Source organism: Tursiops truncatus, chromosome 3 (genome assembly GCF_011762595.2).
Source record: "Tursiops truncatus isolate mTurTru1 chromosome 3, mTurTru1.mat.Y, whole genome shotgun sequence".
Lineage (NCBI taxonomy): Eukaryota > Metazoa > Chordata > Mammalia > Artiodactyla > Delphinidae > Tursiops > Tursiops truncatus.
The window spans coordinates 485283-499284 of record NC_047036.1 but is presented as its reverse complement, the minus strand read 5'-3'; the positions used below and the strand labels follow the sequence as shown (position 1 = coordinate 499284).

Sequence of the window (14002 nt, the reverse complement as noted above, 5' to 3'; positions counted from 1 at the left end):
CTCGTGGGGCCTCGTGGGCCCTAGTGGGGCCTCGTGGGGCCTCGTGGGCCCTTGCAGGGCCCTTGCGGGGCATTGCGGGGCCTTGCAGGGCCCTTGTGGGCCCTTGTGGGGCCTCGTGGGGCCCTTGCGGGGCCCTTGTGGGGCCTCGTGGGGCCCTTGTGGGCCCTTGCGGGGCCCTTGTGGGGCCTCGTGGGCCCTAGTGGGCCCTCGTGGGGCCTTGTGAGGGCAGGCGGCCCTCCGTCTGCTCCTTGAGCGGCAAATAGGCTTCTGTGGGTGGCCCTTTTCGCTTTTCAGAAATGATGGTCAACCCTCTGTTCTCACGTTTGTTAGTTTTCAGGGAACGTTTGGCCCCTCCGCGAAGGCACACGAGTGAAGCGGGCACAGAGCATGCTTTCGTTAATAGTGCTTTTCTATTGACAAACATGTTTGAGAGTTTCTTCTAACAACCTGGGGTCCTTCTGCCACGTGTGAGAGCTGGTGTCTCACCTTAATTAAAACGGAGCTGGGCTCAGCACTCCCCCGTCCACCTTGGCTTTACGGGCCTGTGAGGGACGCAGGGCCATGGCTCCCCTGCCTGGGACAGGGCTGGTGGGCCACTGCTGCTGCGGCCCAAGGCCAGCCGGGCTTGGAGTGGCCTGGGAACCAGCCCACAACACCCCGGACCACGGAGGGCGGGCTGCTCTGCAGCTGATGGAGGGTGACTCTGCCCCTTGCCTCCTTCCTCCTTTCTAGGGGCCAAGAAGTTGAGCACATTTGAGTACATAATGCAAAACAACAAACTGCAGCGCTCGAAGCCCCTGGCAGTGAAGAGAGATGTGACCCCACCAAGAAAAGGGTTGTTACAGGTACTGGACGTCTCTCTGCTTCACCATCCAGGTTCATGCAGGGCTGGGGCAAGACCCAAGGTCACCTTGCAGCTAGGACCACTTAGCCACAGTCCTTCGCTTCTGTGCTGGCATGTGTGGGGGGCTGTATGTGCGTGTGAGTGAGTTTGGCATGTAGTGTGCGTGTGTGTGTTGTATCATTTCCGAACTCACTCTCCACAAGTGAGGCGACTCCTTTCAGGCCGCCCGTTTCTGCAGCTGCTGCTCATCAAAGTTAACATTCACTCTTCAAAGGACACCATTAAGAAAATGAAAATATAAGCCACAGACACAAATAATTATTTGCAAATCATATACTTGCACCCAGAAAATGTATAGAACTTTCAAAACTCAATTATAAGAAAATCGACCCAGATTTTTAAATGGGCAAAAGATTTGAACACACTGCACCAAAGGGGATCTATGGGTGGCAGATGAAAAGAGGGTCCACATAATTCATCGTTAAGGAAACACAAAACCGCAGTGAGACATCACACATGTCCATTAGAGCGGCCGTAATCAGAGAGCCCAGCCGCAGGCGTCGGCGAGGCTGTGGGTGGCGGGCTCACACACTGCCGGTGGGGATGTGAGACTACAGCACTTTGTGAAGAGGTTTGGCGTTTTCTTAAAAAGTGAAATACATACGTCTCAGTGACCCGGTCACCCCACTCCCTGTCTCTTGCCAAAGAGAAGTGGAAACGCGCACACGTGTGTAAGGGTGCGGGGAAGGGTGCCCCCCTCCCCTCCTGTGAGGTCCCTTCCCAGGACCCAGGAGACTCTGAGGTACCACTGCTCCACATCAACTGAAAGTGCCAACAACTTGCTTTCATTTTATGACTTTCCTCTATGTCCCGCAACAGCTGGATAACTACCTGAGATCACCCGCGCAGGGGTAAGTCGTCATCTGCCTAGAGCAGCTATATTCTCCTCTTAACGGCTTGCTTTAAAATGTCTTTCTTAGCCCAAGGAACGTCCTCCATATGCTTTCCTAATATTTTCGTGGTTTTTACTTGCTTTCTTTACACTTGGTTTTGAAACCATCTTCTATTTATTTTTGTATTTACTGAAATAGCCAAGGTATTTTATTACAGCATAGCTGTTGGTTGCCACCTCATTAATGAAATGGTCCACTTTTCCTCATCAAATCGAAAGGCCGTTTTCCTGATACCCCGAGCTTCTGCAGACTCTGGGCTTGTCTGCTTCTGGACACCAGTCTGTCCCTCTGCTGAGTGTACTCAGGACACTGTGCTGTTTTAACGATAGGACTTCATTTAGCTGCCTTTTGATATCTAGCAGGTGAATGCCTCTCTTAAGATTTTTGTTTTTCATTATTTTGACAATTCTTTCCTGTATTTATTTTTCCATATAAACTTGAAGATCATTTGTGCAGTTCCAAGAAACCTGGAGTTTGAACTGGAGTTGCGTTAGGTGTGCACAAAGGCTGCCTCCCCACCTTCACAGCTCAGCGTCTGTGTGGGGAACAAACCAGGAAGCCAGTCTGCGGGTGGGGAGGTGGGCTGGTAGTGCCGGGCACACCCTAGTAGGCTCCTTCTTCCCGGAAACCTGCAGGGGAAGCTCCAGTGTCCCTGGCAGGGAAGACTGGCCCCGGGGTCCTGGAGGGCTTCACGTCTCCCTTGCCGCAGCTCAACTGGCAGAGAGACTCAGAAAAGGAGAAGTGCACCATTAGTCAATTCCCCCAAAGCTGAGAATTGCTGCAGACTTTTCTTAGTTTAATAATCAGGGCATTATAGTTTAGTGTGAAAGAACATTCCTTTTCAAATAGCCCACTATTTTTTTTTCTTCTAAATTTATTAGAAACCTGATTGGCACTAGTATTGTGAAAATCTAAGTCATTTTGAATTTCGTTTTCAAGTGTCTATGGTCCTTTAAATAAAATCTAAGAATATTTTTTCTTTTATTGCTTTCTGGCAAGAATGGTAGAAACCTAACTGGAATCAGCATGGTAAGCTTAACTCTAAAACCAAACCTAAACAAGACAAAAGCCTAGTTTTTTTTCAGATTGCCTTATCAATGCATATTCATTATAGAAAATTTGGAAACTGCAAAACTTCCCAGTGTAAATACGAACATCCCTTCTTGCCCCCTCCGCCAAGCGCCACTGTTGGCGTTTGATTAGTATCTTTTAGGTTCTTCCTTTTAAATATTTTTTGAGTGCATTATATACATGATGGGTTTTTTCTTTTTCTTTTTTTTTTGCGGTACGCGGGCCTCTCACTGTTGTGCCCTCTTTCGTTGCGGAGCACAGGCTCCGGACGCGCGGGCTCAGCGGCCATGGCTCACGGGCCCAGCCGCTCCGCGGCATGTGGGATCTTCCCGGACTGGGGCATGAACGCGTGTCCCCTGCATCGGCAGGCGGACTCTCAACCACTGCGCCACCAGGGAAGCCCATGATGGGTTTTTTTTCTAAAATTATAATCATATTGTAGAACTCTTTAGAAGTCTTTTTAAAAAACTCCATATATTGTGAACACTGTTAACAGAAAAAATAATGATTTTATGAATATAAATCATGCCATCTTTGGAATGTGCCGTCTTCCTCATTTTGGAATCTACTATTCTTTATTTTCAATCTAATCTTTACTTCTGCATCCCTTTATTGAAAGGGTTGATTGTGCGAGAAGTGTGATACAACAAAATACAAGTTTACAAGCCCTCCAGACCCAATGGGCAATAAAACACCAATGACCATTTTTTGCTGCAGAAATGTTCCTGGGGTGACCTGGGAGTCAACCTAACAGTTGACGAGTAGACACAGCCCAATTTGGGGGAAAGTTTGCTGGAGTAGGTCCTAGAAACCCGGGAATATGTTTAAATCACAAGACACTGAAGTGTCTCACAGGCGTGTTTTGGTGGAAAACACTGTGGGACTTTGTAAAGCGTGTCTCTAGTAGCAGTTACCAGACGTTTACTGGGAGTGCTGCTTCTCTTCTGGACTGTTTGCCTGCCGTGGAACAGTACATAGAATGGATTATAGCGATAGAAATTGCCCAGCTAGGATGAACATACAAGTGGGGGCAGGACCACACACAGGCAGACCCTTCCTGTCTGATTTTAGAGGCGTGGCCTGTGCCAGTTCCCATTGCTACACAGCAAATCCCCACAGGCTTAGTGGCAAAGACGACGCGTGAACTCTCGGTTCCCGCAGTCACACGCCTGCGGGCGCATCGGGCTCTGCTTGGCATTTCACACGGAGCCGCCAGGGCTCCTGGGGCAGCGTCCTCTGCAGACGGTGGGTCTGGAATGTTGACAGAGCCCGTCCCGTCCTCACGCTCCATCTCTAAGTCGGTAGCGGAGGGCCGAGTCCTCCTCGTGCTTCAAACCTCCCCGACTTCCCTCTTCCATGTTCCTCAGTTTGTGGAGGTCCGTGTGATGACACTGACCTACCTGGGCATCAAAGACGAGCCTCCCTATTCGTTCCCTGGAGCCTCTGCGGGAAAGTGCCACAGAGTGGCAATGTTGTGGCCTCGAAGCGCGTCACTGTGCGCTAGTAAAGAGCTCCTGCACCGCTGCTGCTCACAAACTGGCAAGTGTAGCTGTCCGGGGGGCTCAGTGGGGCGAAGCCCGCCTTCCTGGCATCCCACCGGCAAGCAGTCATGCTCCTTTACACGCACAGCCCCTGCGGGCTGTTTTACATCGAGCGTTCCCACGGCCTCCCAGGGCTGCTGCTCTAAGGAGGAAACGGCGGCGTTGACGCTGGTGTGAGGCTTTGCAGCCTTACCCGCCCGCATGCGCTCCTGCCCCCAGCCAGCTCCCTCCTCGCTGACCTCCTCCGTCTTCCCTCCCCCTGCCCCATCCTAGCAGCAAGAAGCCCAAGGAGTTCCTGCCAACTTCCATGCACCTGAGTCTGTGCTCCGCCACCGTAAAGCCAGAGGACACGTCGTCATCAACGGTAAGCCCACGGCCACCAGCGTGAGACTCACCACGGGGGTCAGAGCCGAAGGTGGGTCTAAGGCCCTCCAAGAGTGAGGGCAGAGCAGTATTTGGAATTGCTTGTTTGATGAATTGAAGCATTGATGTGGTTCCCAGGGGTGCCCCTCACATGGGGACAAAGGTAGGTGAGGAATAGAAGAGAAAGTGGGGGACAGACTAACTGTGGGGCTCGCATTGTGTGTGTGAGTCTGTGTGTGTGATGCGTGTGTGATGTGTGTGATGTGTGTTTGTGATGTGTGAGTGTGATGTGTTTGGGTTATGTGTGTGTATGATGTGTGTGTGTGATGTGTGAGTATGATGCACGTGTGATGTGTGTGTGTGATGTGTGAGTATGATGCACGTGTGATGTGTGTGATGTTTGTGTTATGTGTGTGTGATGTGTGAGTGTGATGCATGTGTGATGTGTGTGTGTGATGTGTGTGATGTTTGGGTTATGTGTGTGTATGATGTGTGTGTGATGTGTGAGTATGACGCATGTGTGATGTGTGTGTGATGCATGTGTGATGTGTGTGTGTGATGTGTGTGTGATGTGTGAGTATGATGCACGTGTGATGTGTGTGTGTGATGTGTGTGATGTTTGGGTTATGTGTGTGTATGATGTGTGTGTGTGATGTGTGAGTATGATGCATGTGTGATGTGTGTTATGTGTGTGTATGATTGTGTGTATGATGTGTGTGTGTGTGAGTGTGATGTGTGTGAGTGTGATGTGTATGATGTGTGTGTGTGATGTGTGTGTGATGTGTGTGTGATGTGTGTGTGATGTGTGTGTGATGTGTATGATGTGTGTGTGTGATGTGTGTGTGTGATGTGTGTGTGATGTGTGTGTGACGCATGTGTGATGCATGTGTGTGACGTGTGTGTGATGTGTGTGATGTTTGGGTTATGTGTGTGTATGATGTGTGTGTGTGATGTGTGAGTATGATGCATGTGTGATGTGTGTGTGATGTGTGTGTATGATTGTGTGTATGATGTGTGTGTGTGAGTGTGATGTGTGTGATGTGTGTGTGATGTGTTTGTGTTATGTGTGTATGATGTGTGTGTGTGATGTGTATGATGCATGTGTGATGTGTGTGTTATGTGTGTGTATGATTGTGTGTATGATGTGTGTGTGTGTGAGTGTGATGTGTGTGATGTGTGTGTGTGATGTGTGTGTGATGTGTGTGTGTGATGTGTGTGTTATGTGTATGATGTGTGTGTGTGATGTGTGTGTGATGTGTGTGTGTGATGTGAGTGTGATATGTGTGATGTGTGTGTATGATGTGTGTGTGACGCATGTGTGATGCGTGTGTGTGATGTGTGTGATGTTTGGGTTATGTGTGTGTATGATGTGTGTGTGTGATGTGTGAGTATGATGCATGTGTGATGTGTGTGTGATGTGTGTGTATGATTGTGTGTATGATGTGTGTGTGTGAGTGTGATGTGTGTGATGTGTGTGTGATGTGTTTGTGTTATGTGTGTATGATGTGTGTGTGTGATGTGTGAGTATGATGCACGTGTGATGTGTGTGATGTGTGTGTGTGTGATGTGTGTGTGATGTGTGTGATGTTTGTGTTATGTGTGTGTATGATGTGTGATGTGTGTGATGTGTGTGTGATGAGTGTGATGTGATGTGTGTGTGTGATGTGTGTGTGTGTGATGTGTGTGTGATGTGTGTGATGTTTGTGTTATGTGTGTGTATGATGTGTGTGTGTGATGTGTGTGATGTGTGTGTGATGTGTGATGTGTGTGATGTGTGTGTGTGTGATGTGTGTGATGTTTGTGTTATGTGTGTGTATGATGTGTGTGTGTGATGTGTGTGATGTGTTTGGGTTATGTGTGTGTGATGTGTGTGTGTGATGTGTGTGTGTGATGTGTGCGTGTGATGTGTGAGTGTGATGTGTTTGGGTTATGTGTGTGATGTGTGAGTGTGATGCGTGTGTGTGATGTGTGTGTGTGGTGTGTGTGTGTGTGTGTGGTGTGTGTGTGTGATGTGTGTGTGTGATGTGTGAGTGTGATGTGTGTGATGTGTGTGTGATGTGTGTGTGTGGTGTGTGTGTGACGCGTGTGTGATGTGTGTGTGATGTGTGAGTGTGATGCATGTGTGATGTGTGTGTGTGATGTGTGTGTGTGATGTGTGTGATGCGTGTGTGATGCGTGTGTGTGATGTGTGTGTGATGTGTGTGTGTGTGAGTGTGATGTGTGTGTGTGATGTGTGTGTGATGTGTTTGGGTTATGTGTGATGTGTGTGTGTGATGTGTGTGTGATGTGTGTGTGATGTGTGTGTGTGATGTGTGTGGTGTGTGTGATGTGTGTGTGTGATGTGAGTGTGACGCATGTGTGATGCGTGTGTGTGACGTGTGTGTGATGTGTGTGTGTGTGAGTGTGATGTGTGTGTGTGATGTGTGTGTGATGTGTTTGGGTTATGTGTGATGTGTGTGTGTGATGTGTGTGTTATGTGTGTGTGTGATGTGTGTGGTGTGTGTGTGATGTGTGTGTGTGATGTGTGAGTGTGACGCATGTGTGATGCGTGTGTGTGACGTGTGTGTGATGTGTGAGTGTGCTATATCATTTCCATAACTTCACGGGATCAAGCCTGCAGGGCTGGCTCATTGTAGGCCCCCCCAGAGGTCGGATGCTCTGGGGGTGTCTGGTGGGCTACTTGTGAGCAGGCATTGCTACTCTGCCAGTTTCTGAAGGTTGCTGGTGACTTTATTTTCTCTGTGGAGGAGCTTCATCTCACCACAAACTCTGAAGGGCGTCAGAGATGGGGGATCCTTGTAATAATTTAGAAATAGCAAGAGGGTCAGCACCCACCTTTAGCAGCAGTGAGGTTGTCATCAGTCCTTTTCCTTGCTTGCACTTGCGCTAGCAACTTCTGTAGAAGTTCGGAAGCACGTTTCGTGGAAACTGTCATCCTGCCCACCTCCCCAGACTCAACCACCAAAGGTGAACTTCACTGCAAGCCAGGAGCAGGCGTCCGTGGGTTTTTCTTTGCTGTCATTGAAGCCAGGGTGACCCTATGTTCCAGTTTGCCTGTGACAGTCCCATTTGACACCTGCTGCCAGTCCTGACCATGTGGTCACCACTCTGACGGACACTTGTCATTGATCGTTATGTTAAATCTCACTAAGAGTCTCCTGGACACATTATTATATCCATTTGGTGGCCAACAGGAGAGAACGAGGCCAAGCTCAACGCGTAAGAGCAGGCAGATCTTCTAAGACTCTGAGATTTGAAACCTTTCTCTCCCCTGCACTGGAGAACACATTATCTTTGGCATTTAAGAACATGAAATACCAAATTACCAATGCACAGGTGACTTTCTAATGCAGAAATATAACATTATGGGTTTGGGTCTCTTACACTTTTCCATACTTAATTGTAAGTGTTCTAAGGTTGAAATATGCTTTATTATTTAAGAAAGGGATTTACCATTCTACTTAGTTGGTACAAATTACCAAAACCGATTCAAGAAGAAATGGAACATTCAGATGGTCATATAACAAGTAAAGACACTGAACTAGGGGGCTTCCCTGGTGGCGCAATGGTTGAGAGTCTGCCTGCCAATGCAGGGGACATGGGTTCAAGCCCTGATCCGGGAAGATCCCACATGCCGTGGAGCAACTAGGCCCGTGAGCCACAACTACTGAGCCTGCGCATCTGGAGCCTGTGCTCCACAACAAGAGAGGCCACGACAGTGAGAGGCCCGCGCACCGCGATGAAGAGTGGCCCCCGCTTGCCACAACTAGAGAAAGCCCTTGCACAGAAACGAAGACCCAACACAGCCAAAAATAAAAATAAATAAATTAAAAGAAGGCTCAACGTTTAAAAAAAAAGAAAGAAAGAAAGACAAAAAAGACACTGAACTAGTAATTTTAAATTCTCCACAAAGAAAATCCTAGGTCCTAATAGCCTCATTGGTGAATTCTGTTATTTTAAGGGGAAAAAAAACCCAAATCAATTATGCACAAACTTTCGGAAAATAGAGGAGGAAGAAATACTTCCCAACTCATTTCTGTGAGGCTAGTACATAATACTAAAGCCAGATAATGTCATCAAAAAAGAGTATCATTAAAAAAAAAGAGTATCATAAGCCAATATCACTCGTGAATACAGAGCAAAAATCATTAACAAAATATTAGCAAACCAAATGCAGTCACATATATACAGAACTGTGACTAAGTGAGGTTTAGTCCAGGAATGCAAGGTTGGTTTAACATCTGAAATCGTATTAATGTAGTAAACATATTAGTAAAATAAAATACAATAAACATACAAGCACATCAATCAATCAGAAAAAGCATTTGCTAGTAACACATCCAGTTATGATAAAACAATTTCCCAACCGAGGGGGGAAAACACCCTAAATCTGATAAAGAACACTGGTGAAACTTACAACTAATTCATACTTAATATACTGAAGGCTTTCCCCTGAAGACTGGGACCAAGACAAGAATGTCCATTCCAAACTTCTATTTGACATCTTACTGAGGTTCCAGCCAGTGCAGTAAAGCAAGAAATATAAGTTAAAGGCGTATAGATTTGAAAATGAAACGGTGTTTATTTGCCGGAAACATGATGTTAACTAATCTGCAGAAACGCTAGTAGAAATAATAAGATAGCTTAGCAAGGTGGTAGGATATAAAATCAGTGTTAAAAACTGAATTCCATTTCCGTGTACTAGCAGTGAAAATTCTGAAAATGGTCTTAAGAAAACTATTCCATTCACGGTAGAATCAAAAACTAATAAAATAACAAAACAAGCACAAAAATCTGTATATGTGAAGCTACAAACTATTGCTGAGAGAAATTAGACACAATCCAAATAAATGGAAAGATTTACAATATTTATGGATTGGAACACTCAATATTGTCATGATAGAAAATTTCCCCCCAATTGATCTACAAACATACATGATCCCCATTGAATTCCCAGCAAGATTTTTTCTTTAAGGAAATAGCACGCTGTATGTGGAAATTCGGAGGACTTAGAGTGGCCAAAATCATTTAGAAAAAGAAGAACCAAATTGGAGGATTTAGACAATCTGACTTCAAATTTCACCACAAAGCTACTGTATGGTTGCCAGCATAAGGATAGACACAGAGATCAATGAAACAGAATAGAAACTCCAGAAATAAAACCTTTACATTTATGGTAGATGGATTTTAAGCAAACGTGCCAAGGCAATTCAATGGGGAGAAATGTGTTTTCAGTAAATGATACTGGAACAGTTGGATAACCACAAGGGAAAAAAAAAAGAACTTAATGTCCTACTTCACAGCATACAAAAAAATAACTGAAAATCAATCTTGGACCTAAATTTCAGGGCTAAACTACAACACTTTAGGAAGCAAACAGAATAAAATCTTTGTGATCTTGAGTTAGGCAAAGTTTTCTTTAATATGACACCAAAGCACTATTAAAGAAAAATATGAAAAATTGGACATCATCAAAATTTAAAATATTTGCCCTTCAGAAGTCACTACTACAAAAATAAAGATCTAAGCCACAGACTGGAATAAATACTTCCAAACCATATACTTGTATCCAGAATATATAAAGAATTTTCCAAACTCAATTATAAGAAAAATGACCCAGTTTTTTAAATGGGCAAAAGACTTGAACAAACCGCCCAAAAGAAGATATATGGGTGGCAAATATGCACATGAAAAGATGGTCAACATCGTTAGGCATTAGGGGAATGAAAATTAAAATAAGACCCCACTACACATGCATCAGAGTGGCTAAAATTAAAAAGGCTGACAATACCAAGTGTTGGTGAACCTGTAGAGGAGTTGGATGTCTTAATACATGGGAATTTAAAGTGACACCACTTTGGAAAGTAGTTTGGAAGTTTCTTTAAAACTTAAATATATTCTTATCATTTGACCCAGCAGTCCCATTCCTGACTAGGAGAAATGAAGCCACCTCTGTACATGTAACATGGGTTGGGAGGAAAGATACTATCCCACCAATGAGATCCTTTCCCAGGCCTCAGAAGCCCCTGAGACACCATTGCTTGAAATCAACTCTGACAGACTTGAATTTTCTGAACAAGTAACCTCAACATCGACAATTTCTTCCTTCACAATTTTATTGATTTTTATTTATTCTCACAGCAACCAGTTGCCAGCCTGAGTTCATCTGTACAGAGGTAGGTTAGATGCTTACTAGACTTGTTGTATCTATCTGAAAAATAGCTGTATTCTCTTCTTAACTCAAATTACTTTGAAAAATAACTCATCTGTGATGGAATATTTTTAAATAATGTGTAACACAATGTAAACTAAAATTGTTTCACTTAAGATTACTAACAATTATAGCCATTCACGTATCTCATTTTTACTTATCTTACTTGCAAAAACTACAATAATTCTTCTCGCCCTTCTTTACAACTAACATCTGAACTAATACACAAAAATAAGACAAGTCTCTTTATTTTCTGTGCCAGCTGGAGCACATGGGCTCCGTTGAGTCTGAATGTCCTTTTGACAGCCTCTCCTAACATCAGGTTTCAATTAAGCTCCCGAAAGTCAGGCTGACTCATGTTGAGTCGGTGTTGAGTCAGTTAGATGCTAAGGTAGGTGACACTCTGCCCCAGGAGCACTGCACACACGCACATGACATTTTCACCTCAAAATCACAAAAGCAGAACATGGCCCATTATACAGGTCATCACCCAGGGTAAGAACACACTTTAAGAGTACACTCTGTCTCCGTGATGAAATTGTATGCAGCCATGAAAAGTCGTCTTCTCACTGAAGGTGGAGAAACGGGGAATTTACTTGCAGTGTTATGGTGGGTGTTTTCACTTACTACGGCTGCCACAGCAAAGTACCACAGAACAAGCGGCTTAAGAATTAGAAGCATGTCTCGCCGTTCTGGAGGCTGGAAGTCTGAAATCAAGTGTTGGCAGGGTGGGCTGGGATCTGAGGGTGGTGGGGTCTGTTCCAGGCCTGGCTCCTTGGCTTTAGGTGGTGATCTTCTCCCTGTGTCTCTTCACATCATCTTCCCTCTGTGCCTGTCTCTGTGCACAAATTTCCCCTTTCTACAAGGCCACCACGGGTATTGGATTAGTACCCACCCTAATCCAAAATTTTTTATTTTATTTTTTAATTTATTTTTGGCTGCGTTGGGTCTTTGTTGCCGCGCACTGGCTTTCTCTAGTTGTGGTGAGCGGGGGCTACTCTTCATTGCTGTGCGTGGGCTTCTCATTGTGGTGGCTTCTCTTGTTGTGGAGCACGGGCTCTAGGTGCTCAGGCTTCAGTAGTTGTGGCACTTGGGCTTCTGTAGTTGTGGCTCACAGGATCTAGAGCACAGGCTCACTGGTTGCAGCACACGGGCTTAGTTGCTCTGCGGCAGGTGGGATCTTCCCGGACCAGGGCTCGAACCCGTATTCCTTGCATTGGCAGGCGGATTCTTAACCACTGTGCCACCAGGGAAGCCCCCATGACCTCACTTTAAGTTGATGGCTTCTGAAACACCCTGTCTCCAAATAAGGTCACATTCTGACGTCCTGGGAATTACGGCTCCAATGCAGTCATCCCTCAGTGTCCGTGCGGGATTTGCTCCAGGAACCCCTCCGTTTACCAAAATCCGTGGATGCTCAAGTCCCCTAGGTAGCCATCCACATCTGTGGGCTCTGGATCCGAGGATTCAACAAACCACTGATAGAAATTTCAGTCCAAGTTGGGGTGAATTCTCGGATGTGAGACCCACAGATCCGGAGGGCCAACTGTATATTGGAGAAAACGCACGTATAAGTGAACCCGTACTGTGCAAAGCCATGTTGTTCAAGGGTCAACTGCTCATCTTTTTTGAAGGGACACAATTTAACCCACAACAGTCTGCCTTCTAGCCCTCCAAAATCCACGCTCCTCTGTCACCACATCACAACGTCCCCCAGTTCAAGCATCAGCTCTAAGTCCCAAATCTCACCACCTAAATCATCCAAATCAGAGACGGCTGAGACTCAGGGTATGACTGATTCACCCTGGACAAAATTCCACTCCATCTGTGAACCTGTGAAACCAGGCAAGTTATTTGCTTCCAAAATACATTGACGGGACAGGCATAGGCGAGACATACCCATTCCAGCAGGAAGAAATCAGAAGGAAAAAAGGGTCACCAGTCCCGAGCAAATCTGAAACCCAGCAGGGCAAATTCCTTAGATTTCAAGTGTTGAGAAAAATCCCCTTTGGCTTGGTCATCTGTGCTGTCGCCAGGCCCACCAGGTGACGGCCCACCACGCCCTGCTTCATGCCAGGGGGCTGGGCTTGTTATCTATGTAAAGTTGAGAGTCGGTTGAGATTAATACCTCACTGCTTCTGCATTATTATATCTGTAACACATGCTCTTGCATCAACATAGGGACCATGGAAAACCCCCAGCACCGCCTCAAGGCTGATATCTGAGCAGCCGCCACCTTTGCTTTCTATCCGTACACAAAAGCTTACAGGGAAAGATCAGATCACGCCATGCCTGTCAGTCTGCAGCCCCCTATTTTACACCCCCAGTGGTGGATCGTGGATGGCTTCTGTGACGCTGCACATGGACGTGATTCCTTCTCGTCAGGAAAGTCATCCTCTTCCATGGATAGACCGTGAGTTCGTCAGCTGCCCCCCGGCAGACCCGGAGGTTATGTCCAGCCTTGGCTTTTTCGGACAGTTTACCGGAAGCCTCTTTGTGCCAGTGTTGTTAGGTACAGTCGGTTTTATTTCTGTAGGACATCCGTAGGGCAAAGGGCTTGGCTGTGCACTTTCAGTCTTCATAGATCTTCATGATTACTTTCCCCAAAGTTAGAGTAATTCACACTTGCATCAATTTCCTCGAAGGTTTCAATACCAGGTACTAACAGTATATTTAGTTTTATCCAAATAAAACAAGTAATTGTTTCTAAGTGCATTCCTCTTACTACCAGTGGGAATGTACATCATTTCATCTGTTTTGACCATTATATAATTTCTCTTGTGTGCATTGCGTTAGGTTTTCACATATTTTCCCCATTTTTATACTGGGGTATTTGTATATTTCTTAGCAATTTTAAGAGCTCTTTGCCTACTGAAGATATTGATTAATTCTTTGTTCTGTGTGTTTCAAATATATTTCATCCAGTCTGTCATTTAAAAAAATTTCTTTATTGTGTCTTTTGCAATGTAGAGGTCACAAATTTTTCTGAAGCTGAATTTGTCAAAATTTTCTTTTGTCT

The 14002-nt window shown here is 45.6% G+C and overlaps 1 protein-coding gene across 4 annotated transcripts in view; it reads left to right on the top strand.

Moving 5' to 3' along the window:
* LOC101325051 (uncharacterized) overlaps positions 1-14002 on the top strand; it is a 38671-nt gene that overhangs the window by 13148 nt on the left and 11521 nt on the right. For 3 of the 4 annotated variants that reach the window (XR_012330601.1, XM_073801981.1, XM_073801980.1), the window contains exons 7-10: positions 733-845; positions 1724-1755; positions 4683-4773; positions 10914-10948. Coding sequence is in view for 3 of the 4 variants with exons in the window: in XM_073801981.1 (XP_073658082.1) it covers positions 733-845; positions 1724-1755; positions 4683-4773; positions 10914-10948 (271 nt within the window). In the remaining variant the exon portion in view is untranslated. The remainder of the gene's footprint in view (positions 1-732; positions 846-1723; positions 1756-4682; positions 4774-10913; positions 10949-14002) is intronic. The other variant, XM_073801982.1, reaches the window with a different exon arrangement.